Source organism: Colobus angolensis, unplaced genomic scaffold, assembly GCF_000951035.1.
Source record: "Colobus angolensis palliatus isolate OR3802 unplaced genomic scaffold, Cang.pa_1.0 Scaffold16, whole genome shotgun sequence".
Lineage (NCBI taxonomy): Eukaryota > Metazoa > Chordata > Mammalia > Primates > Cercopithecidae > Colobus > Colobus angolensis.
The window spans coordinates 11,904,627-11,927,674 of NW_012114710.1; the positions used below are offsets into that span (position 1 = coordinate 11,904,627).

The 23,048-nt window shown below is 38.8% G+C and overlaps 2 protein-coding genes across 7 annotated transcripts in view; one reads left to right on the top strand and one right to left on the bottom strand.

Moving 5' to 3' along the window:
* LOC105508267 (chromosome unknown open reading frame, human C8orf59) overlaps positions 1-936 on the top strand; it is a 6,267-nt gene extending 5,331 nt beyond the window's left edge. For 3 of the 4 annotated variants that reach the window (XM_011937109.1, XM_011937110.1, XM_011937111.1), the window contains 2 exons: positions 402-518; positions 807-936. In XM_011937109.1, coding sequence (XP_011792499.1) covers positions 402-518; positions 807-878 — 189 coding nt within the window. In that variant the 3' untranslated portion in view covers positions 879-936. The remainder of the gene's footprint in view (positions 1-401; positions 519-806) is intronic. The other variant, XM_011937112.1, reaches the window with a different exon arrangement.
* The window catches only part of E2F5 (E2F transcription factor 5, p130-binding), a 46,051-nt gene continuing 23,925 nt past the window's right edge, over positions 923-23,048 (bottom strand). For 2 of the 3 annotated variants that reach the window (XM_011937106.1, XM_011937108.1), the window contains exons 2-8: positions 13,065-13,174; positions 11,931-12,092; positions 9,204-9,247; positions 7,931-7,995; positions 6,013-6,280; positions 3,213-3,260; positions 923-1,689 (exon numbers count right to left, since the gene is read on the bottom strand). In XM_011937106.1, coding sequence (XP_011792496.1) covers positions 1,580-1,689; positions 3,213-3,260; positions 6,013-6,280; positions 7,931-7,995; positions 9,204-9,247; positions 11,931-12,092; positions 13,065-13,174 — 807 coding nt within the window. In that variant the 3' untranslated portion in view covers positions 923-1,579. The remainder of the gene's footprint in view (positions 1,690-3,212; positions 3,261-6,012; positions 6,281-7,930; positions 7,996-9,203; positions 9,248-11,930; positions 12,093-13,064; positions 13,175-23,048) is intronic. The other variant, XM_011937107.1, reaches the window with a different exon arrangement.

The following is a 23,048-nucleotide window of genomic DNA, read 5'->3' on the forward strand; positions in this document are numbered from 1 at the left end:
CAGGTTCACGCCATTCTACTGCCTCAGCCTCCCGAGTAGCTGGGACTACAGGTGCCCGCCACCTTGCCCGGCTAGTTTCTTGTATTTTTTAGTAGAGATGAGGTTTCACCGTGTTAGCCAGGATGGTCTCGATCTCCTGACCTTGTGATCCACCCGTCTTGGCCTCCCAAAGTGCTGGGATTACAGGCTTGAGCCAACGCGCCCGGCCATAAATTCCATTTTTTAAAAACCAAAACCTTTGTCTAAAATTTCCCAATAAGACTGTAAGAATTTTTGAGTGAATTATCCCTAATTTGTTGCTAAGAGTTTTTAGATTTTAGATTTAACAGGTTAAGGTTGAATATATCTTATCTTTAGTGGTTATGAGATCATAGATTAATGCTTTTTTTCTTTTTTCAAAGATAAACATTATGAATGATGAAAAAGTTAACAGAGTAAATAAAGCTTTTGTAAATGTACAAAAGGAACTTGCACATTTCTCAAAAGGCCCTTCAGTTGAACCTCTGCAGAAAGAATTGGTAAGCAGAAATCATTTGCTTTTTTTTTATGGCTAACAAATTGAGGCTAATAAATTAAACTCCAAGTTTTCAAAGCCTGTAAGTTGAGTGTAAGTTTTAGTACTTGGCTCTCTAGTACTAGGCTCTATAGTATTAATAGCATATTCAGACTCTAAAACATTGTCTGAATATGCAGATTTATTGTTCTACTTCCAAAGATATGACTAGAAAAATTGAGTAACAGATTATGTAAGTCATTAGTCTGCTACTGTTGTCTACATTTTTAAATATAATACTTTCTCCTTTCAGATTCCTCAGCAGCGTCATGAAAGCAAACCAGTTAATGTTGATGAAGCTACAAAATTAATGGCTCTGTTGTAATATAGTGGTGATGCATCAAATTCTCCACAAAGACCAATAAATTAAATGTTTTATACAATTTTATTTTAAAAATCTTGTTAATGTACAGGCATTGGCACATTTTAAAAACAAACTACATAAACAGATCTTTCCTATAACCTAGGAAAGTGGAATGTCAGAAGTCAACGAAATGTGATAAACTTAAAGTGCTAAAACAGAAGGCACTTCACAAAATCTGTTCACTGAAACAGTTATATATCCTCGTTTACATCCTTCACTTTACAAGTGGCAGTGAATGTCTGTTTGGATAGAAGGACATAGAGAAATACAGGCAGTTTCGTGGCAGTAAAAATATAAGACAAACAAGTAATGAGCCCTTGGCCAACTTGTTTTTCATGACCTGTAGTGTCCTTTAACTTTCCTCTTATAAGAAGAAAAAGCAGAAGGATTCACGATTAGAAGAAAAGTTGAAATCCAGAATATAGTTACTTTTGGGAGTGGGGAGGTTTGTGGATATTAAATCACTTATCCCCTAAGGCAGTCAGAGCCCTTTGTTTTTATGGTTGAAGTTTTGTGAAGTAAAGAAAGTATTAGGGAAGAAAACTTCAGAATCAGTGAACTAAAAAAGGTGTTACATTCATTATTTTAAATACTTAGGTTATTAAGAAGTCTAAAATGTTACACAGTTAGAGGTAGATAACAGTCCCAAGTTTCCATGGAATCTAATAATTTAGTATCTGGACATCAAACAGATCACAAACTCCTTCATTATCATCTAAATTAAAGTTGTAGTCATCTGCCGGGGTAGGAGAAAGCCTTAAGAGAGGAAACACTGCAAACAAAAAACAAAGTCAGTGTTAAAGATGGTTTCTACATACGGTTAATGATCTTTAACAAAATACTCTCAAATACATCATTCCAGATTAAAGACTTGTGTAATGTGTATTTTGAAAGATTCTCATTTGGTAACAATTTATACATTGATATTAGATTGAGAAATATAATTTTTTTGTTGTTTTTTTTTTTAGACGGAGTCTTGCTCTGTCGCCCAGGCGGGAGTGCAGTGATGCAATCTTCGCTCATTGCAAACTCTGCCTCCCAGGTTCACGCCATTCTCCTGCCTCAGCCTCCTGAGTAGCTGGGACCACAGGCGCCCGCCAACACGCCTGGCTAAGTTTTTGTATTTTTTAATAGAGATGGGGTTTCACCGTGTTAGCCAGGATGGTCTTGATCTCCTGACCTCGTGATTTGCCCGCCTTGGCCTCTCAAAGTGCTGGGATTACAGGCATGAGCCACTGTGCCCGGCCTAGAAGTTAAATTTTTTATTGATTGAACTTACCACTAAGATAATATGACTAAAAGGCACTAATGAGGCCAGGTGCAGTGGCTTATGCCTATAATCCCAACATTTTGGGAGGCTGAGGCAGGTGGATCACTTGAGGCCAGGAGTTCGAGGTCAGCCTGGCCAACAAACATGGTGAAACCCCTTCTCTACTAAAAATATAAAAAGTAGCCAGGTGTGGTGGCAGGCTCCTGTCATCCCAGCTACTCAGGAGGCTGAAACAAGAGAATCACTTGAACTCAGGAGGTAGAGGTTGCAGTGAGCTGAGATCGTGCCACCGCACTCCAGCCTGGGTGACTGAGGGAGACTCCGTCTAAAACAAAAAACACACAACAAAACACTAATGAAAGTGCTTTGTTTGCCACTTTGCAAACAGAAGAATGAACTGGGCTTACAAAGTTTGCTGATGTTCTCTGCTTCTACATATATGTTTAGTACATCTTTAGTTACCATAACATTTGCTAATTTAACTGCTACCACTTCGTAGGTTTCTACTATATTGTTAGGACTAGGCCTCAGATCCAAGAACTTACAGGAGAGAAATTATTAAAGTAATTAGCATATTGTAGCTAACTGATATTTAATAATTTTTCAGGTTAGATGACAATGTGGTTAATGTTAATACTAATTCAGTGACTTCATATTGGCAGCTTGAAATTGGCCAGGGTAGGGCTATTTACAAAAGCAAGTGTTCAGATCATTTGCTGATTTAGACAAGTTATTTTACTCTTCTTGGGCCAGATCCTTCAGGAGTGGAAAGGGCTAACAGTTTATTTTCAATGAAGGTGAGAAGTATCCCCATATGGATTCCTTTCCCTCAAAATGCAAGTAAAGAAAAATAAATTCTGAAGGATGCCTATTACTTACTGTAAGTATTAAGGGAGAACTTTCATGAATCTTCATAGAAAAGCAGTTAGCAAATATATGTTCATTTCTTTTAAATCATGTTTCACTTATAAATTCCACAAAAGCATTACTGATATATGAGTTAGTAAAATTTTTAACCTACTTACCATCAGAAGACATTAACTCATCAATGATATCTCCACTAATAGATCCTGCTGGAAACAGTATGAAAGTTTTGTTACATTTCTGTTAACAGTAAAAGATACTTATTTAAACAATAACAATAGTTAAAAGATACTATTTAAACAAAAGTAGTCACAGCAGCAGCTTGACTGACATGCACATTTATTTAAAGTACTAGTACTTTGTGGACAAGTTGTTTTCATGAGCACCTACTCTGTGCCTGGCATTACTTTCAAACTCCCGAACTCAAGATGAAGACCAAAAGACTCATTATCTGCCAGGCGTGGTGGCTCATGCTTGTAATTCTAGCACTTTGGGAGGCTGAGTGAGGCGGATGGATCGCGTGAGCTCAGGAGTTCCAGACCAGCCTGGGCAACATGGCGAAACCTGTCTTTACAAAAAATATTTTAAAATTAGCCAAGCGTTGGTAGCACATGCCTATAGTCCCAACTACTTGGGGGACTGTGGTGGGAAGATCACTCGAGCCCAGGAGGTTGAGGCTGCAGTGAGCTGAGATCGTGCCACTGCACTCCAGCCTGGCTGACAAAGTGAAACCCTGTCAAAAAAAAAACAAAAAAAAACTTATCATCGTTCTACCAAAACTGACTCAGTTTTATAGTCAGTAGTTTCCTAATTCTCCCAATTATTCAACCTTAAAACTTCAGCATCACTTTCCATTCCTCCTGTTAACTTTATCTCCAGATCTCACCCATCAAATGTTATTTTGCCTACAGTGTTTGTCAAATCTGTTCGTTATGTCTCTTCCTGATCTCACTGTAATCACTATTTCAGCCTTTTTATTTATTTATTTATTTTGAGACAGGGTCTCGCTCTGTCACTCAGGCTGGAGTACATTAAGTGCTATCATGGTTCACTGCAGACTTGACCTCCCGGGCTTGCAGTCCTCCCACCTTGGCCTCCCTCCCCAGTAGCTGGACCACAGGCACATGTCACGATGCCTAGCTAATTAATTTTTTTTTTTTTTTTAGAGATAGGGTCTCACTGTATTGCTCAGGTTGGTCTCAAATTCTGGGGCTCAAGCAGTGTACCTGCCTTGACCTCCCAAAGTGTTGGGATTACAGGCATGAGCCCCACCACACTTGGCCCTTGTTTTAGCCCTAATGTTCTCAGCTGTATAACTGCAAACATCTACAGTTTCCATCGTCTCTGAATTCTGCTTCCCAGGGCCAAAAGCATCTTTCCTAATCATATTCTGTGTGCACCATTAGAGGTAATTATGCTATTTCCTTGGTCACACATCTTCACTGGTTCATTGGATAAATGTCCTAACTACTCTGAAATTCAAGGCCTGCTCTAATTTGGCCCAAAATTACTTTCCTTAGTTAGGATTTCCAAATATGAAACCATAAAAACGGAATACTCACTTTTTAAAAATACTTTGTTGAAGCCAATGTGTTAATTGTGCCTAAGCTAACCCACGTAAAACCCAGGTAAAGCTTGCCTGCTCTATATCCTAGATTGTACACTTTTTAAGGACTACATTTTCTTTTTTTTTTTTTTTTTTAAGACGGAGTCTTACTCTGTCACCCAGACTGGATGGAGTACAGTGGCACAATCTTGGCTCACTGCAACCTCCAACTCCTGGGTTAAAGCACTTCTCCTGCCTCAGCTTTCCAAGTAGCTGGGACTACAGGTGTGCACCACCATGCCCAGCTAATTTTTGTATTTTTTAGTAGAGACAGGGCTTCACTATATGTTGGCCAGGCTGGTCTCGAATCCCTGACCTCAGGTAATCTGCCTGCCTTGGCTTCCTTAAGTGCTGGGATTATAGGTGTGAGCCACTGCGCCCAGCCAGGACTACATTTTCTATTGTGCATCCTAATGGCCTATAGTATAGACATATTTATAGGGGAAGGAAAGGAATAGATGTGGGCAAAAAGAAGCTAAAAACCATTCCATGTCCAGTTAGATCTTGTTAGTGTCACTTTTAACCTGTGAACTCCCATTTTAGCAATGAGACACATCCTAGAGGTAAAATAAACAATTTGGATTATATACAATATAGTTGTAAATTATCTGCAAGATGATATCTATATTGGCACAGTTCATTCATTCATTCATTCCCTAGTCACTGAGAAACTGCCTACCATGTTCCCTTTATTTGGAATCAGTAAGATACCGCCAAATTAGGAGTTGCACTCTCTACTCCTGATACCCAGTGTGAATTGTTTTAGCTTTTTACAATTTCATAGATGAAACAACTGAGGAAAGTAAGATTTCCTACGTAACTGGAGTTGAGACCATTTATCAATTCTATAAAACTAAGCTTCCCAAATAAAAAGTATAACAAAGAATATGGAGAAACAGGAGGCATAAGTCACTATGGTTTATACTAGTTTTTCTTAAAGGTAGTTGGAACATATTTCACTAATGTATCCTAGACTTAGTAAGAGATAAAAGAACCTTACCAAGTAAACTTCAGGTAAAAGCTGACATCTATATATGCCACAAATGGAAAATTCCACACCTGACCTTGTGATAGGTTGCAGTCAAGCCACAGTCAATACTTTGTTTCATCCACAAAGTAAAACTATTGTATAAAATTATTTTCAGGCTATGTGAATAAGGTGTGTATGAAACAAATGAATACTGTGTTTAGACTTGGGTCCTATCCCCAAGATATCTTATTATGTATATGCAAATATTCCAAAATGTTGAAAGTGCTTGGGACATTTCTGGTCGCAAGCACTTTGGATAAGAGGTACCCAACCTGTTTTTATATTTCTTCCTGTCTAACTTACAAAAGAAAGGCTCTGAACCCACCTGAAGATATTTCTGTAGCTGATGTCTGCTGCAGAGTCTGGCTTCTTTCAGAGACATGTTGCTCAGGCAGATTTTCAGTTGCCATGCTGGATTTCTGTGGAGTCACTGGAGTGAAGGACTGCGAGGAAGGCTGTGTGAGGTCATCAGGTGGGGGAACAGGAAAAACCACGGGCTTAGATGAACTCGACTCTTTATTTATAAGCAGCACATGGATAGGTCCTGAATGACTCTTTAGATTGATCTGGTATTTCTTTTGTCCATTCTGACCCTTTGAAATTATTGGGTATAAACAAATGTATAATTATTGACATTTCTAGCTAAATTAAGACAGTAAAATAAGACAGGCAAAGCTATTAGGGACTTACTAAATTCACAGAACACAATAAAGTCATTAAGTCAAAACACAAAAGTAGAGACCTAGAATAGAATGTAATTTTGAGGGCTCTAAACCACTAGTTTCTGAAAAGTAAGCTTTTCACAAATACTGATCATCAAAAACTCTGTTGTAGAATTCTGGCAACCATCTGTTGTTGCCATGTGTGACTACATAACATGTCAGGGCCCAGCAATGCTCCAGGTATTCTCCATATACAGGAACTTTATCCCCTGGAGTTGGCCACCACAGATGTGATCATTTCAACATGCTTCACAGATCAAACTCTTTTTTTGCCCATCTGCAAGCACAAGGATGACTAATTTCTCCTATAAAGAAATAAATATAACATTCTTCCAGCTGAAAAAAGTAATCTGCATCCTGAGGCTTCAGACTCCAGTAATACAAATGCCTAAATGTAAACTTTTTGAATAAGGGGGTCGAGGAAGGAGGCAGAGAATATAGTAATCTTTTTCTACTCCCTTTTTTGGTTATTGCTTTCAAATTAGTTTGTTTTTAAAAATCTGAATCTGAAAACAAAAATCATGAAACTCATTTATAGAGTCAATAAATGTCTTTGACTTAATAAGCCAGACAATGTTTTGTAAAAGACCTAATTGAAAGGAATTGATTGTTGATCCTTACTTACATTGAATTTTTTCCTCAGTGGCAATTTTTATATCAGTTGTAGATGTGGTGGTGGTGTTTTGAGACAGAGTTTCGCTGTTGTTGCCCAGGCTGGAGTGCAATGGTACAATTTCGGCTCACTGCAACCGCTGCCTCCCAGGTTGACGTAATTCTCCTGCCTCAGCCTCCCAAGTAGCTGAGATTACAGGCGTGCACCACCACGCCCGGCTACTTTTGTATTTTTAGTAGAGATGGGGTGTCACCATGTTGGTCAGGCTGGTCTTAAACTCCTGACGTCAAGTGATCTACCTGCCTTGGCCTCCCAAAGTGCTGGGATTACAGGCATGAGCCACTGCGCCTGGCCCAATGTGGTCATTTTAACTGATTTTTGTAGATTATTGGCCATATCATTAGTCATTTCTTGACATCTTCTAACTTAAAAAATTCAAATTTAAAATAATTTAATCAAAATGTTAAATCATTTGGTTACTTGGGGATAGATACCTTAGGGATAGGACCCAAGTCTAAACACAGTATTCATTTGTTTCATACACACCTTATTCACATAGCCTGAAGATAATTTTATACAATAGTTTTACTTTTTGTATGAAACAAAAATCACTTGTTAAAGTATTTTGATTACTTTTTAAAAATTGACTTTATTTGAGCTAAATGATATCAATAAATGACTAAGGATATAGTCAATAATCTTTAAAATCATTTATGATTGATTTAGTTCTGTAATTTTACTAAGGTATTAAAGACATACAAATTCAGGTATCAATACTTGCAGATAAAAACTTGAGTAACTCAAAAGTGTTTACACAATTAGCTCACATTCAGCTAAAGAAAATGCATTTATCCTTCTTGAGACAGTAGATCCATTTTTCCCACTTATATAAAAGTTATCCTACATACCATTTCTGGAATGGGTACCTCCAGTTGTGTACCAGAAGGTGCCTGAATGGCCAAAAGTGTATCACCTGATCAAAACAATAAATATAAAAAGTTACATAAAATACTGTTGATCATGGAATACAATGGCAAGAATGTGGGCTCTGGAATCAGAATGTTTGGTTCATCCCAAACTAGGTGACTTCGAGCTTTGTTTTTCAATTCTATAAAATGGGGGACACACAATCTCCTGCATAGATGTATTTTGAGCATTAAATGAGATAATAGGTGTATAAGTATTATACATGGGTTAGGTGCATGATTCTCATTAACAAATTCAGCTCAAGTTGATTTTGCTTTCACTGAGACTCCTGTAAAGTCTGAGATTCTTAAAACCATTTAGCCTCAATTAAATAACACTGTTCACTGGATTGAGGATACTGGATATTAGGTATGAGACAGTGAAATGTTGAGCTTAAATGAATTTATTATTTTTGAAGCCAAATTCTACAACAAATCTCTGTTGAGTTGCAGATTAATAGAACTCTCAGCAAACGTCCTTTAAAAACTCAGGAAATACAGTGGTAAAACAGAACAATAGGCCCGTATATATTTCCAACGTAGTCTTACATAGAAAGTCAGATTCTGCTTGATGAGGTACTTGGCTTTTTTAAATAGGTGGATAATAACACAAATTTAAATATGCACAATTTCATTTTACTTGTGCTGTAATTTTGGGAACACACACCCCCATTTTAGTTATATTAATAACTATAATTACTAAAATGATATTGTTATTTTTAAGGAGAAAACACAGGGGCAGCAAATTGCATAGGAATAGGTTTCCTGGTTATAAGATGGATTCACCTAATTCTTTCCTCATGGTTTCTTTGGGTTTCATTTGTGACCAGCGTACTTACTGCATATAGTTTCATAAACAGTGCTGATGAGAACCATGTTCTAGTTCAAGTCTGGTCACTAACTCTGTGACTGTATGACAATGACAGTTGCTTAATCCCACTCTGATTTAGCTTGCCCTCTGCCCCTGCCTCCTTCCCCTTCCACATACAGTTGATCCCTACCAGTGGAGCTAATGAAGTGAATGCTGTGAAAAGCAGCTATTCTCATGAAAACAGAAACAAAAGCAGCCTATCAATACACAGCATGGTGGAGTGAGACACAATGTCCACAACTTCTGAAAATAATGACAGGATGAAGACACAGGGAATTCTGAATCACTCTCCACTAAATAGGTTGAGGAGAGGAAGAATGCAAAGAAAAGTCTAATGGTACTTACCATTAAAGCAATTACAGATGTCTTCATGAGTTACATAGGAAAATGTACTGTCGTAGGAGTTAAGGAACAACATTTATATCAAACCCTAGGCATTTAAATTAAGGTAATACATCTGAAGGTCAAAATAACTAAATGACCACATGCACAGAGGGACTGCCACACATGGACAGACAAAAGCAATCTAGTCTAGCAAGGTAAAGACAATCACAATCAAAGGAGTTCCCATCCTTTGCTCTTAGAAGAAGCCATTCTGATTGTGACATTTGAGGACTCTTAGGAGAGAGATGGAAAGCAGTGCACATTCTTCATGGAGGCAAGGGCTTCTGGGGGAAGGGAATGATGGGGAAAAGGTCATCAGCAACCATATCAGCTTCCACATCAGGAATTTTCTGTGATTGTTTTTGTTCTTGTATTAAATGGTCAGGTACGGCCACAAGAGGACACAGAGGAAAGGAAAGGGTCAGAAAAGCAAGTATTATACTCAGGTCCTAGTGACGGGAGGCAAGGCAGGCTACTCAGGGCCACGTGGTTAAGACACCAGGGTGGTTAGGAGGCAGAAGACAGGAGCAGGAGAAAAGCATTAGCCCACAGCTTTTATTGGGGTTTCCTTGGGAAAAGAAATGCAGGGTGGCCAGTCATGGTGGCTCACACCACCCAGGACTTTGGGAGGCTGAGGCGGGTGGATCACTTGAAGTCAGGAGCTCAAGACCAGCCTGACCATATGCACAGAGGTGTCCGGAGCCGTGAGGCCTGGAAATTGCCGCGGCTTCTGTTGCTTAAGCTCCATATCATCAGAGACAAGATGGCGTATTTCCGGGTTCTTCATTAACAACTTTTCCCACGCGCGCCAAACTTTTTCGCGCCCAGGAAGATAATGCAGCCTACAGCGCAGGCGCAATTCCATGCCCGGGAAAAATACCAATTAATGGCGCATGCGGGACACAGAGGGACTGCCACACATCGACAGATGAAAAAAGAAGTGGAGTCTATAAATGGTGAAACCCATCTCTACTAAAATACAAAACTTAGCAGGGCATGGTGGCAAGCACCTGTAATCACAGCTACTCCAGAGGCTGAGGCAGGAGAACTGCTTAAACCCAGGGGGCGAAGGTTGCAGTGAGCTGAGATCACGTCACTGCACTGCAGCCTGGGCGACAGAGCAGGCCTCCATTTCCGGGGGGAAAAAAAAATGCAGGACGGGGAGGACATTTCGATTAGCTAGTTTGGATAATTTTGTTTTGTTTTGAGATGGGGTTTGCTCTGTTGCCCAAGGTGAACTGCAGTAGTATGATCTTGGCTCACTGCAGCCTCTGCCTCCTGGGTTCAAGCAGTTCTCCTATGGCCTCCCTGGTAGTTGGGATTACAGGTGCACATTGCCATGCCCAGCTAATTTTTGTACTTTTAGTAGGGACGGGGTTTCACCCTGTTGGCCAGGCTGGTCTCGAACTCCTGACCTCAGGTGATCCACCGACCTTGGCTTCCCAAAGTGCTGGGATTACAGGCGTGAGCCACTGCACTTGGCCTAGTTTGGATAATTTTGGTGGGCTCTGAGCTATGCAGGTAGTCCCTAGTTGTCTGGTACCTGGCCCTGGGATGATTAAGGCAGAGGAATATTGCCACCTGGGTGTATGGGCTGGAGAGAGGAGGTCTGGACCTGGACTGGTTAGTTTATATCAAAGGGATGCTTCTGGCTGAGCCCTTGCTATTTCTAAGAAGTGGCTAGTCCCAGGATGGGCAGTCTTTCCTCAGCCAGGTTTATTGAGATGTCAAAATACCGTAATATACAGAAAATTTTATATGTATCACACATAATCATGGTTGGTGCATTGGGAATGGCCAGCATCTTGTAAAGCAGGGCAGCAAAGTCCAAGATAAAATAGATCAATGACTTTTGAATTTCAGAGCTCCACAGAACACAGCTTGAAAACTCCCATTGTTCTCCAACTGTTAAGGGGCTCTGATCCATAGAAAGGAAATAACAAATGAGATCATGGACTTGTTCACCAAATACATGAAAACGTGAAAAGTAAATTATATTGTATACATTAGTCAAAATTTCATGAGGTGCTACAAGGTAAAATGTGGTTAGTTTCCTTATGAGTACAGGTAAGTTTATAAACTAAGAGAAACACAGATATCTAAGAGAAGACAGTGGTTTGTAAGAAACACATGGGTAGATCAATAATGTTTTCCCCCAATATATGATAGGCACACACGACTTAGACCCCTGTTCTCCAGCAGGAACTATTTTGGGGTTCATATTAGGTAGAAAGTATCAAGGACTGATTGTGGGCACATGATATCTCATCTTTAAATGAAAAGTTTTCAAAACTTTGAGAGCTGCTGAATTTTATACTTCAGAACACTGAACATAATTATTTAAAAATACATATATACTTAACAATGGCTTCTAATACTCACAAATCTCCTAAGCACACTGGCTAGCATACCGCATTCTATCAATAGGTAGACCAAAAGTCGACTAATCTCTTTTTCTTCCTCGGTGCACCACAGGAATAATGCTAATGGATCTGTACTATATAACTTAAAAATGTAACATTTAAAAAATATTAGTATATATTATAAGAATGTCATAAAATTAAAATGTTATATTTACTTACAAAACTTAACCGTCTAAAAACAAAGTGAATGATCTTCAGACTAAAATAATTTATACATACATATTCCAAAGCTATATGTATATGCATAACTTATTTAAAAGGATATCTATTATTAATGGAATCGTCCATCACATTTTTGATGCTTTGCTGTAGCCACAACTTCTGCTGATCAAGTTCTCTTTCCTTCAGTTCTAGATCTTCAATTTCAGCTTTAAGATATCTTAATCTATCTATGACTTCTTTAGTATTACAGCCAGCACCTACACCTCTTAAAAACATATGAGAATTAATATCCTCAGTATCAGATCTAGGTTAATATCACTTAATTTCAGCTTTAAGATATCTTAATCTATCTATGACTTCTTTAGTATTACAGCCAGCACCTACACCTCTTAAAAACATATGAGAATTAATATCCTCAGTATCAGATCTAGGTTAATATCACTTAATTTTTACTGTAATAAAACTGACTTATTTAGTAATATATTCAAGATAGAAGTCTTTACACTCTTAAAATCAAGCACTAAAAATGTTAAAAATTTTAAACACCATACCTCTTGCTTAGAAAATTTATTGACAAGAACAACCAAATTGTAAAAATTCTCAATCTTCCCTACAATGTATTTTTGTCATCTGGAAGGCCAGACTGGTTGGTGACTGGGTGCCAAAAGAGTGTGCTCAGCGGTCACACCTAGCAGTCTCAGGATGTGACTGAGGTGCTGGTAAAATAAATTACAACCTTTTAATGTTTTGTTGGAATTTTGGCTAAAACAAAACAAAACAAAACAAAAACGATAGTCAAAGGGGACACATTAGAAGAACAGAAATTGTTTGTTACATTCAAACATATAACCAGGCCACAATTAATGACAACATGCATTTCAATCAATTACTATTTACAAAGTACAAATTCCTATGAAAGTGGTTCTTGCTCTCAAGGATGGTAAAGACTTAGGAAGAGGTTAATACAAGATAGTATACAATGTGTGCCAAGTGAGTAATACCTCGAGGAAGAAAGTATAATTTGAACTTTAAGAGTGAAAATCCAGCATCCAAGAGAGCAAGGGAACACCCCAACACAGGAGTGACAAAGAGGTCCAGAGAGGTGTGTTCAGGGAAAGCTGAGGGGCCTAGCTGAAACAGAAGATTTAAGAGAGAGAAACATTGGGAAGGTCAAATTTTACAGAGCACTGAGAAGAAAAATAAAGGTTTCAGAAGAGGGTGCTGGTTTGCAACTTACTTCCACTGGATACTGTTTTTTGACTTTTTTTCAATCAAGTCAATTCCCTCTAAGACATTGGTAATATCATAAATTCTCCTTTTTTGCCTCACAGCCAAAGTATCAGCAGCCTGTTTAGGAAAGACAACGAGAACAGTGAAATAAAGGGCAAGTCACATTTTAAAGCCAAAAAGGGTTGATTATTAAGTCCACAGCAAGTCCAATCTCAAATTTGACCCAGTCAGTTGCTTGGGGACAACAGCTGAGCGTGTTCAAAGCATCTCCCAACCATTGCAAATACCAAAGAAAGTATTCCATTTAAAAGCTAGCAGATGTTGGAACAGAAAAAGAAATTAAGGTCATGACACAAAGCCTGCAAAAATAAAAGAACACAATAAGAATACTTTGTGTCACCTTATGGACTAATCCTGAGGAGGAGCTACTAATTGCCTATCCATGTCACCTCCTATCTTATTTCTCTGTTCATAAACAGTCTCATCTAAAGATGCATTACTTATTTTTTAAATTTTAAAGAATTACATCTCAGCAATTTATTTTGGTAATATAAGACACTTGGAAATTCTGAACTATACGTACACTCATAATGCCTTAAAGTCAATATCTACATTTTTAAACTCATAATGAAAACAGAGGAATGAATCATGCCATCCTAACACAAAGCCCATCAACAAGAAATCAGAATCAACAGCTCAAGATTGCACTAGCAGCTGTTATACAAAAACTTGGTAGTTGCATTCACATTAGATAAGATGAATGAAAACAATATATGCTATCATGTTATGAATTAAACAACACTGTACAATTCTTCTGATTAGTTCCAATTCACATTTTTGATGTTTGTTCCCAGAAGAACAAAGAGAACCTCAAAGAAGTTTTCAGAGTGGATTAGACAATAGCCTATTTTGAATGTGGAGCCACATTTTAAGATTTTAAGATTCATGGTAGTTACAAATATTTATATCTCTACTGACAATTTTCAGCACATTATCTAAAATATCTAAATGAACAGGATTTAGTTTCACATAATTGGTAACAGCTCTCTCAGAGAGCATCACTACTTTCTTGATTCTGTAAAAACCTAGCTCAGCACAGTGTTTGCAATCTGGACCTTCCTTCCCCCTGGAGCAGGTGCCACTGACAGCTATACTCACTGTACAGGCATTTGGGATCTAAAGAGAAATGTCAGTTCTCTTCAAACCCATTTTTGTGTGTGTGCCACCAAAACCCCCAGGTTACTACTGTCCCATCATTCAGGTCTTCCTCAGGAAGGGGATTCATGCCTCAGTGGACCAGGAGAGTAAGCAGGATGTGGCAGAAGAAGAAAAACTGCAAAGTGGGGCTCTTTGTTCTCCAACTCTAACTTGGCACTGTCCCTTCTAGAGAACCACAAAATTATCAGTAGGACTAGCCATGGTTTGTTTCACTGATACTTTCTTCCCTTGTACTTAGCAATTCCCTTCTTGTTTTATCTACCTTCATAGAATTTTTACTCTCAACTTCAAGGCTGTTTTTATGAAGAACAATAGACGACTGCAAAATTAACGGTACAAAGCTGAAGCTGAGGTTTCATTTCTCACTTTCCTCTCTCTAGAGAAGTAACTCAGAGAACTCCAAGCCATGGCTCTGTGTTGTTGGTATCTATGTACTCACAAAAGCGTTCACAGCCATAGCAACAGCACACTGGTTTTGGTATCAGAATATATTTGTATGAACCAGACCACAAGAGCTAGCCTAGGTCATCAGGCAAAGTGCCATGAGATTTAACTTTTAGCTCAAAGTTTTAAAAAGGTGTCTTGTTTATCATTTATATTTATTACTGCTTAACAATCACAACATTTAAGCCCATTTTCTAAAACTAAACATTATTTCTCAAATACTTTACTATTTAAGTATGTAAACATATAAATGACTAACATGTACAGATCATATGTAAAAGAATCTCCAGGAGGCTTTTATTTTAGAAAGTCCCATAACTTTTTTTTTTGAGACAGTCTCCCTCTCTTGCCCAGGCTGAAGTGCAGTGGTATGATCTTGGCTCACTGCAACCTCCACCACCCGGGTTCAAGTGATTCTCCTGCCTCAGCCTCCCAAATAGCTGGGACTACAGGTGTGCACCACCACGCCTGGTTAATTTTTGTATTTTTAGTACAGACGGGCTTTCACCATGTTAGCCAGGCTGGTCTCGAGCTCCTGACCCCAGATGATCCACTGGCCTCGAACTCCCAAAGTGTTGGGATTACAGACGTGAGCCATGGTGCCCAGCCAGTCCCATCATTCTTAAGAAATTCTGAAGCTAAACACACTGAGATCCAGTCCCAGGGCTGCCACTTCCTATCTTCAGCTGGCCTCGTCGTATGCTCACTAAGCCTCATTTCCTTTTTCATAAAATGGTATAACATATACTGAAAGGAGTATTGTGGGAGTTAAACTGGATAATCTTAGCACAAGGTCTACTGCATAGTGATTAGTTAAATATTGGCTAGTCAGCCTCATCATCAAATATAGTTTGAAACGGATTGTGGGTTAGATTGGTTAAAGTTTGTGTGTATACAGACCTACCTTGTTTTATATAGTGTTTGAAAAAGTTGTGTGTGAATTCTTTAAAAACTAATTTGGGGCTTTAATACCTAACAGAATCATACCACGAATCTCCACCACCACCACCATCACCACTACCTTCCTCCATTCATTTAACACCAAAATGTTCCAGGCTTGGTTCTGGGTCTTAAAGATATAGTTGTGACAGAACAAAGTCCCTGCCCTCAAAGAAGGGAGGGAAGTTAATAATATACAAATAATTATGTTTGGAGAGAATGCAGGCAAGAGGAAGGTGCTATATCAAATAGGATTTTCAGGGAAAGAGCTCTCTGACAAGGTGACATTTGAACATTTGAATGGAGTAGGAGACCCCTGTGAATGTTTGGTGGCAGAACATTCTGGGCAGAGGAAGCAGCAAGCACAAAGGCTCTGAAGTGTGTGGGGTCCTTAGCTCCTTTAAGGAGAGGCAGGCAGGCCAGTGTGGCAGAATAATGAGAGGGAAAATGGAAAAAGGAGATAAAGACAGGAAAGGAGACCAACAAGAAGGCGATGGCAGTAATCCATGCAGGAGATGGTAGTGGCTTGAATGGAGGGGTAGCTATGAAGATGGTGAAAAATGTTAAGATTCTGGATATATTTTGAAGGTATGGCAAGCAGTAGGTCTCTAGAGAGGAATCAGAAATTACTTCAGTTTTTGATAAGAGCAATTACAGATAAGGTAAACTACAGAAGGAACCAGTTTGGGGCATTGGAAATAAAGAAACTGGCCTTGGACCTTCTGACATCCATGAGGAGAAATCAAAGAGACCACTGGACATGAGAGTGTGTGGCTTAGGGGAGAGATCCAAGCTAGAAATATAAATTCAGTAGTCTTCAGCAAATCGACATTTTACACCACAAGAGGGAATACACTAGTTTGATATAGGAGGTGAGCATAGAAGGGAAGGTTAAGAACCAACTCGGGAAATGTAAGGTCTAGGAAATGAGGGAGCAACCTGCCACTGAAATCAGAAGAAAATCAGAAAGTGTGGGGTCTCAGAATCCAAGGAAAGAAAGCGTAAGAAAGTGTGACCATCTCAAGTACTGCTATCAGAGCAAGTTAGAACTGATCAGTGATTTGCCTTTGGAAAGATCACGGGTGACCTTGATCGGAGCTGTTTTGGCAGAGAGGTGGGGCTGAAAGTCTTAATGGAGAAATTTCAAGAAAGAATGGAAAGAAAGCTAGAGTAGACAACTCTTGAAGAGTTCTGCTGCCAAGAGGAAAGGAGAAATGGGGCAATATTTTTAGGGAACTATGGGGTCTCCAGGAAGTTTTTTTTTTTTCCTTTTAAAGATGGGAGCTATTTCAACATGTGAGTATGCTGATAGGAATGATCTGGTAAAGAAGGAAGAGGAATCATTAACAATGCAGAAGAGAGAAGGGACAACTGCTAGAGATGGCCATAAGTAGGCAAGGCAGGATATGAATTCAATAAGTGAGGATTGGCCTTAGATAATAACAGGGTATATTAATAACCGAAGTCCAGCAGAGTACCTGGGTACAGATGTAGGTACATTAGTAGACCAGGTAGGGAGAAAGGTTAGACATTTCCTTCTGATTGATTTTTATTCTCTCATCAGCTTTGGGATGGGGAGAAAGGAAAGGAGCTATTAATGGTTGAGAGGAGAGGAGAAAGTGCGAAATACTCATATAAAAAAGCAAGACAATAGGTAGCATGGAAGGAATGTTGGACAGCACTACTTGCCCCTTTGTAGTTGGCGATCATGAATTTAAAGTGAGACCTATCAGCATTATTTTCCATTTTCCTCCAGTCTGGACAGCTGTCTGGGTGCAGACAAGGGGTAGGTGGAGAGCAAAGCAAGTCACCATTCCCATCCCATGCTTGCCACTGTAACTGTTGAATACGTATATGCATGTCTTAATCACATTTACTTTAAAAGGCTACATTTACTCTCATATGATTTACCTATACAGCCATAAAGGAAGCATCTAATTGTATCACATTAACTCAGTTTGCAGAAAAACAAACAAAAATATTCCTCTGAAAGAATTAGATCTCCCCTCCAAATATTAAATCCTGTTCTAAAAATATAACCAAAGGTGAACAAAGCAATGTCTATAGGTGGAATAAAATTAAAGCTTGCAATGCTTCTAAGAGGTGCTCAAGACGAACCAGGAAAGCTGAGACAGGTAGTCCATAAGTGCTAAAAACAGCTTTAATAATCATGAGGCCACATCCCTTCATTTGAACAAATGAGTCCACTAAGACTCGGTGTTAACTCTGTATAGGGAGACACATTATATGGTAGCTTTATTTGAATTAGGGTTAGCTGAGGCTCATTGGCTCAGGGTTGTTCTTCTGATGGACCATGATGTTGTATTAAAAAGGCTAATATCAAAACAATAATAGGAAACACCCTGTCTTTCAGGTTCTCCACCGCAAAGCAGGTACTTTATTTGCTGTCTTCCAAAATCATAAGAGTCAATACATGTACACTCAATAGTTTAGCTACTGTGATTCAGAAACTAACACTACAATGAAGCAGGCAGAATCCCAAAATAGAAAATATACAACAGAAGTACTATATAAAACCAGTCAGTTCCACTTGAAAATAAGATGAGAAAGATCCCAAGTGATGCTCCAAAACTGCTTGTATTTTAATGAGAATTAAAATAAAAACTGAAAGAATTTGCTTTCAACTCAGCCACATGGTACTTTATGTTGATCTATTCCATGATGAGGTTTGGACTAATTATTACCTAATTTTAAACACTGTTAACGATAATTTATATCTTTAGATGTTAATGCAGAATGTTTGATTTCAATTCACAATTAAGAGGAACCTTTTATAAGCCAGTAACAGGATAATTGTGTAACAGAATCTTACAGAGACATTATCTAATTTAATGCTCATGGCAGCTTTGGTGTTCTCCCTGTTATATTGGAAACAGATTCACAAAGCTAATGAATGACCAAGGTGGAATTTAGCATTAACTGCATATTCATAAATACATTTTTGGTAAAACATTTTCAAATGGACCTATATAATTTCAAATGACTTTAAATAAATTTGGTGCACAGGCAAAAGTTTCCAAGTTATATAACTGCAATGAAAAAGCAATTCAAATAACAATTGTCTATAGGAAGTTTCATATAAAGTGTATTAAATGGCCTGAAAAAACAGAAAGATCTTAATTTCCACTTATTGAAAAATAATAAACAGTAACAAAACATTGCATACATGTCTAAAGCTCTGGGATTGTGACCAACACCTTACAGAATGAGGTTTAAAAAATGAAATAGTACCTAAAGTAGAAAAAATGTTATAAGAGATAGAAAAATGAGAGATTACTTAAGGTGGGAGCAAACAGGAAATAGTTCCTGGAGGAGGCCACTATGTGTTTTCAATGGGTCTGTAGGGGCTACCAAATCAATAAGGAAATTAAATATAAAAGACTAAATAACTTTAAAGACGCAAAGCGCTCCCTTCAGAAGCTGCATGTTTCAATTCCCAGTCACTACCCTACCATAAGGAAATCTCTCCTTAAAAAATCTTCAGGGGTCGTCTTGTCACTCCAAACTAACTGCTACTGTACTTGATATTTCTGAAATGCATAAGCTTTAAATCTTTTTTTTTTTTTTTTTTTTGAGGCGGAGTCTCGCTCTGTCGCCCGGACTGGAGTGCAGTGGCCAGATCTCAGCTCACTGCAGGCTCCGTCTCCTGGGTTTACGCCATTCTCCTGCCTCAGCCTCCCGAGTAGCTGGGACTACAGGTGCCCGCCACCTCGCCCGGCTAGTTTTTTTTTTGTATTTTTAGTAGAGACGGGGTTTCACCGTGTTAGCCAGGATGGTCTCGATCTCCTGACCTCGTGATCCGCCCGTCTCAGCCTCCCAAAGTGCTGGGATTACAGGCTTGAGCCACCGCGCCCGGCCGCTTTAAATCTTTAAAAAAATTTTTTTAATAAACTTTGTATAAACTTTTAAAAAAGGAAATTCATTTCTATTGTCTTACCAATAGAAATCATTGAAGATGACTCAAATGAAAACAAGATATTTGATAAAGTGCCTATTTAACTAGGAAAATATTGCTGAACCTCAGAAATCTATAAATTATTCAGATCTAGAGATTGCTTGCCTACGTTTTCAACTGCATACTTTGAATATTCTCTTGGCTGATGCAGTGGCTCATGCCTATAATCCTAGCACTTTGGGAGGCTGAGATGTGAGGACTGCTTGAGCCCAGTAGTTCGAGACCAGCCTAGGTAACGGAGGAGCTCCCTGTCTCAAAAAAAAAACTTTTTTTAATTAGCCAGACAAGTTCGTACATGCCTGTGGTCCCAGCTATTTGGGAGGCTAAAGTCGGAGGATCACTGGAACCCAGGAGGTTGAGGCTGCAGTGAGCCATGACTGCACCACTGCACTCTAGCCTGGGTTGTGAGACCCTGTCTCAAAAAGGAAAAAAAGAACAAATAAATAATAAGTCTCTTAAGTATTAACTTCCTAAAATAGGAGAAAGATTAAGTGTGAATCTGCTATTCTACTACTGAGGTTTGCACCTCCTTTTTTCGTTGTTGTTGTTGTTTTTGAGACAGAGTCTTGCTCTGTTGTTCAAGCTGGAGTGCAGTGGCACAGTCTCGGCTCACTGCAACCTCCACCTCCTGGGTGCAAGCAATTCTCCTGCCTCAGCCTCCCAAATAGCTGGGACTACAGGCACATGCCACCATACCTGGCTAATTTTTGTATTTTTAGTACAGATGGGGTTTCACTATGTTGGCCAGGCTGGTCTCGAACTCCTGACCTCATGATCCACCCACCTTGGCCTCCCAAAGTGCTGGGATTACAGACATGAGCCACCGTGCCCAGCCTCCATATTTAACCTCACCCTGTCAGCAACACAGCATAAAGCTTAGGAACATGGGCTCTGAGGTTGACCCCACTTATTAGCTGTGTGGCCCTGGGCAAGCTACTTAGCCTCAAATTATTCATCTGTAAGGTAACTATGAAGATATTGTTGCTGTGAGGATTAAATGAGTATAATATTTGAAACAGAAGAGTGTCTGGCATGGCCGGGCATGGTATTAAATTCTACAAAAATTTTAAAAATTAAAAAAAAAAAACAAAAAAAACAAAGGGGGTCAGGTACGGTGGCTCATGCCTGTAATCTCAGCACTTTGGGAGGCCGAGGTGGGTGGATCGCGAGGTCTGGAGTTGAAGACCAGACAAGATGGTGAAACTCTGTCTCTACTAAAACTACAAAAATTAGCCAGGTACGGTGGCAGGTGCCTGTAATCCCAGCTACTTGGGAGGCTGAGGCAGGAAAATTGCTTGAACTTGGGCAGCAGACGTTGCAGTGAGCCGAGATCGCACCACTGCACTGCAGCCTGGGTGATAGAGATTCTGTCTCAAAAACAAAAAAAGAAAAACAAACAAACAAGAAAAAAACAGGGATAAACCTAAGCTAATCAGAAAACTAAGTTATATACAAAATCTCATTGCCTAAAGGATACCAAATGGTGTCAGGAACCTAGACTTGTCATATTCAAGAAAAATGTACTAGACAGAATCTACTAGAATGTACATGGATTTTTAAATAATCTAAAAAATCCTGAAGAAATTATATTGAATATGAACTATGATTTGAGTTTACCCCAACTTTCATGTTAGCTGTCTTCATAACTGCCAACAGCCCATTCTCAAAACTGATTAAAACCCCCCAAATTACTGTGCACACACATACACAAACATTACATGCGTATACAGCAAAATGTCAAAAATTTCCTTCATGGGAACTTACGTTACATATATAGAATTAATAAAAAAGATTTGACTATCTCAATAATTAAAACATATAAAAGAAAATATAAAAACCACAAAATAAAACATGGACAAAATACAGAACTCACAAATACAAAAAAAAATTAATATTCTTGAAAAAGTTTTCAGACTTTTAATGAGTTAATAAAGGAATATACATTAAAACAATAAAAGTGTATCTATACGAAGGCTTATACATGCATTCATAGCAGTTCATAACAGTCAAAACTATACATTTAGTAGAGTAAATGTATTCATAAGCAAAATGTGGTACCTCTGTAAAACAAAATACCACTCAGGGAGTGGAAGGAATGAACCAGTGGTACATGCTACAACGTGAATGAATCCCAAAAACATGCCAAGTGAAAGAAGCTAAGCACAGAGTACATATGGTACAATTTCACTGACATGAAACTCTAGAAAAGAGTATTCTAATTCACAGGAAAGAAAGCAGAGCAATGGTTGTTTGGGATTGAGGATGAAGTTGAGGACTGACTGGGAGGAGACAAAAGGGAACTGTTTGGGGTGATGGGAACGTTCCACATCTGGTTGAGGTGATGGTCATTCAGGTACAAGTATTTATCAAAACTCATTTAACTGTTCACTTAAAATAGGAGCATTTTATTGATTGATTGAGATGGAGTCTCTCTCTGTTGCCCAGGCTGGAGTGCAGTGGCGTGATCTCCACTCACTGCAACCTTCGCCACCTGGGTCCAAGCAATTCTCCTGCCTAAGCCTCCCGAGTAGCTGGATTACAGGCACCTACCACCAGGCCCAGCTAATTTTTTAATTTTTAGTAGAGATGGGGTTTTACCATGTTGGCCAGGCTGGTCTCGAACTCCTGACTTCAAGTGATCTGCCCGCTCGGCCTCCCAAAGTGCTGGGATTACAGGCGTGAGCCGCTGCACCCAGCCAGGAGCATTTTAATGTCTGTAAATTATATATATAAAGTTGACTGAAAAAAAGTACTATTCATTACTTTTCAAATTTGCAAAACACGAGAAAATTAGAATACCCAACATTTATTTTATGTATCCATCTACGTATCTGTCATTTATCCAACAAACACTTCAAGGTAGCATTTACTATGTGCCAGATGCTGTTTAAGTGCTTTAAAAGTAAAAACTCATTCTGATAACCTCTTTAATCATAACCACATGAGGTAGGTAATATTATTGTCCCATTTTTGCAAATGAGGAAACCAAGGCTGAGTAACTTGCCCAAAGGCACTAAATATTATAAAGTCAGGACATAAACTCAGAGATACCATGCTACTTCTGATGCTGTGAGATGGTTGGTCACAATCATATGCTGCTATTGGACTGAAAACTAATTTCATCTTTTTGTAATTTGACAACATTAAGTAAAGGACTTAAAAATGGTTATTATGCTCTGCTCCAGTAATTCTTTAGTATAAACTGTCTAAAAGCCCAAAATGTTTTCTGGAACATTAATTACCTCTGTTACTAAAACCAGTGGACACTGTGAAGTCCTATTGCACCATCTGTAGCACTCGACACTGGCTGGCTACTCCCTCATCCCTAAAACATCATTCCCTGGTCTTGGTGTTACCATACCCTCAGGCTTTTCTCTTATCTTATTTTCCATTTCTTCTGCCCTCTGTTACTGA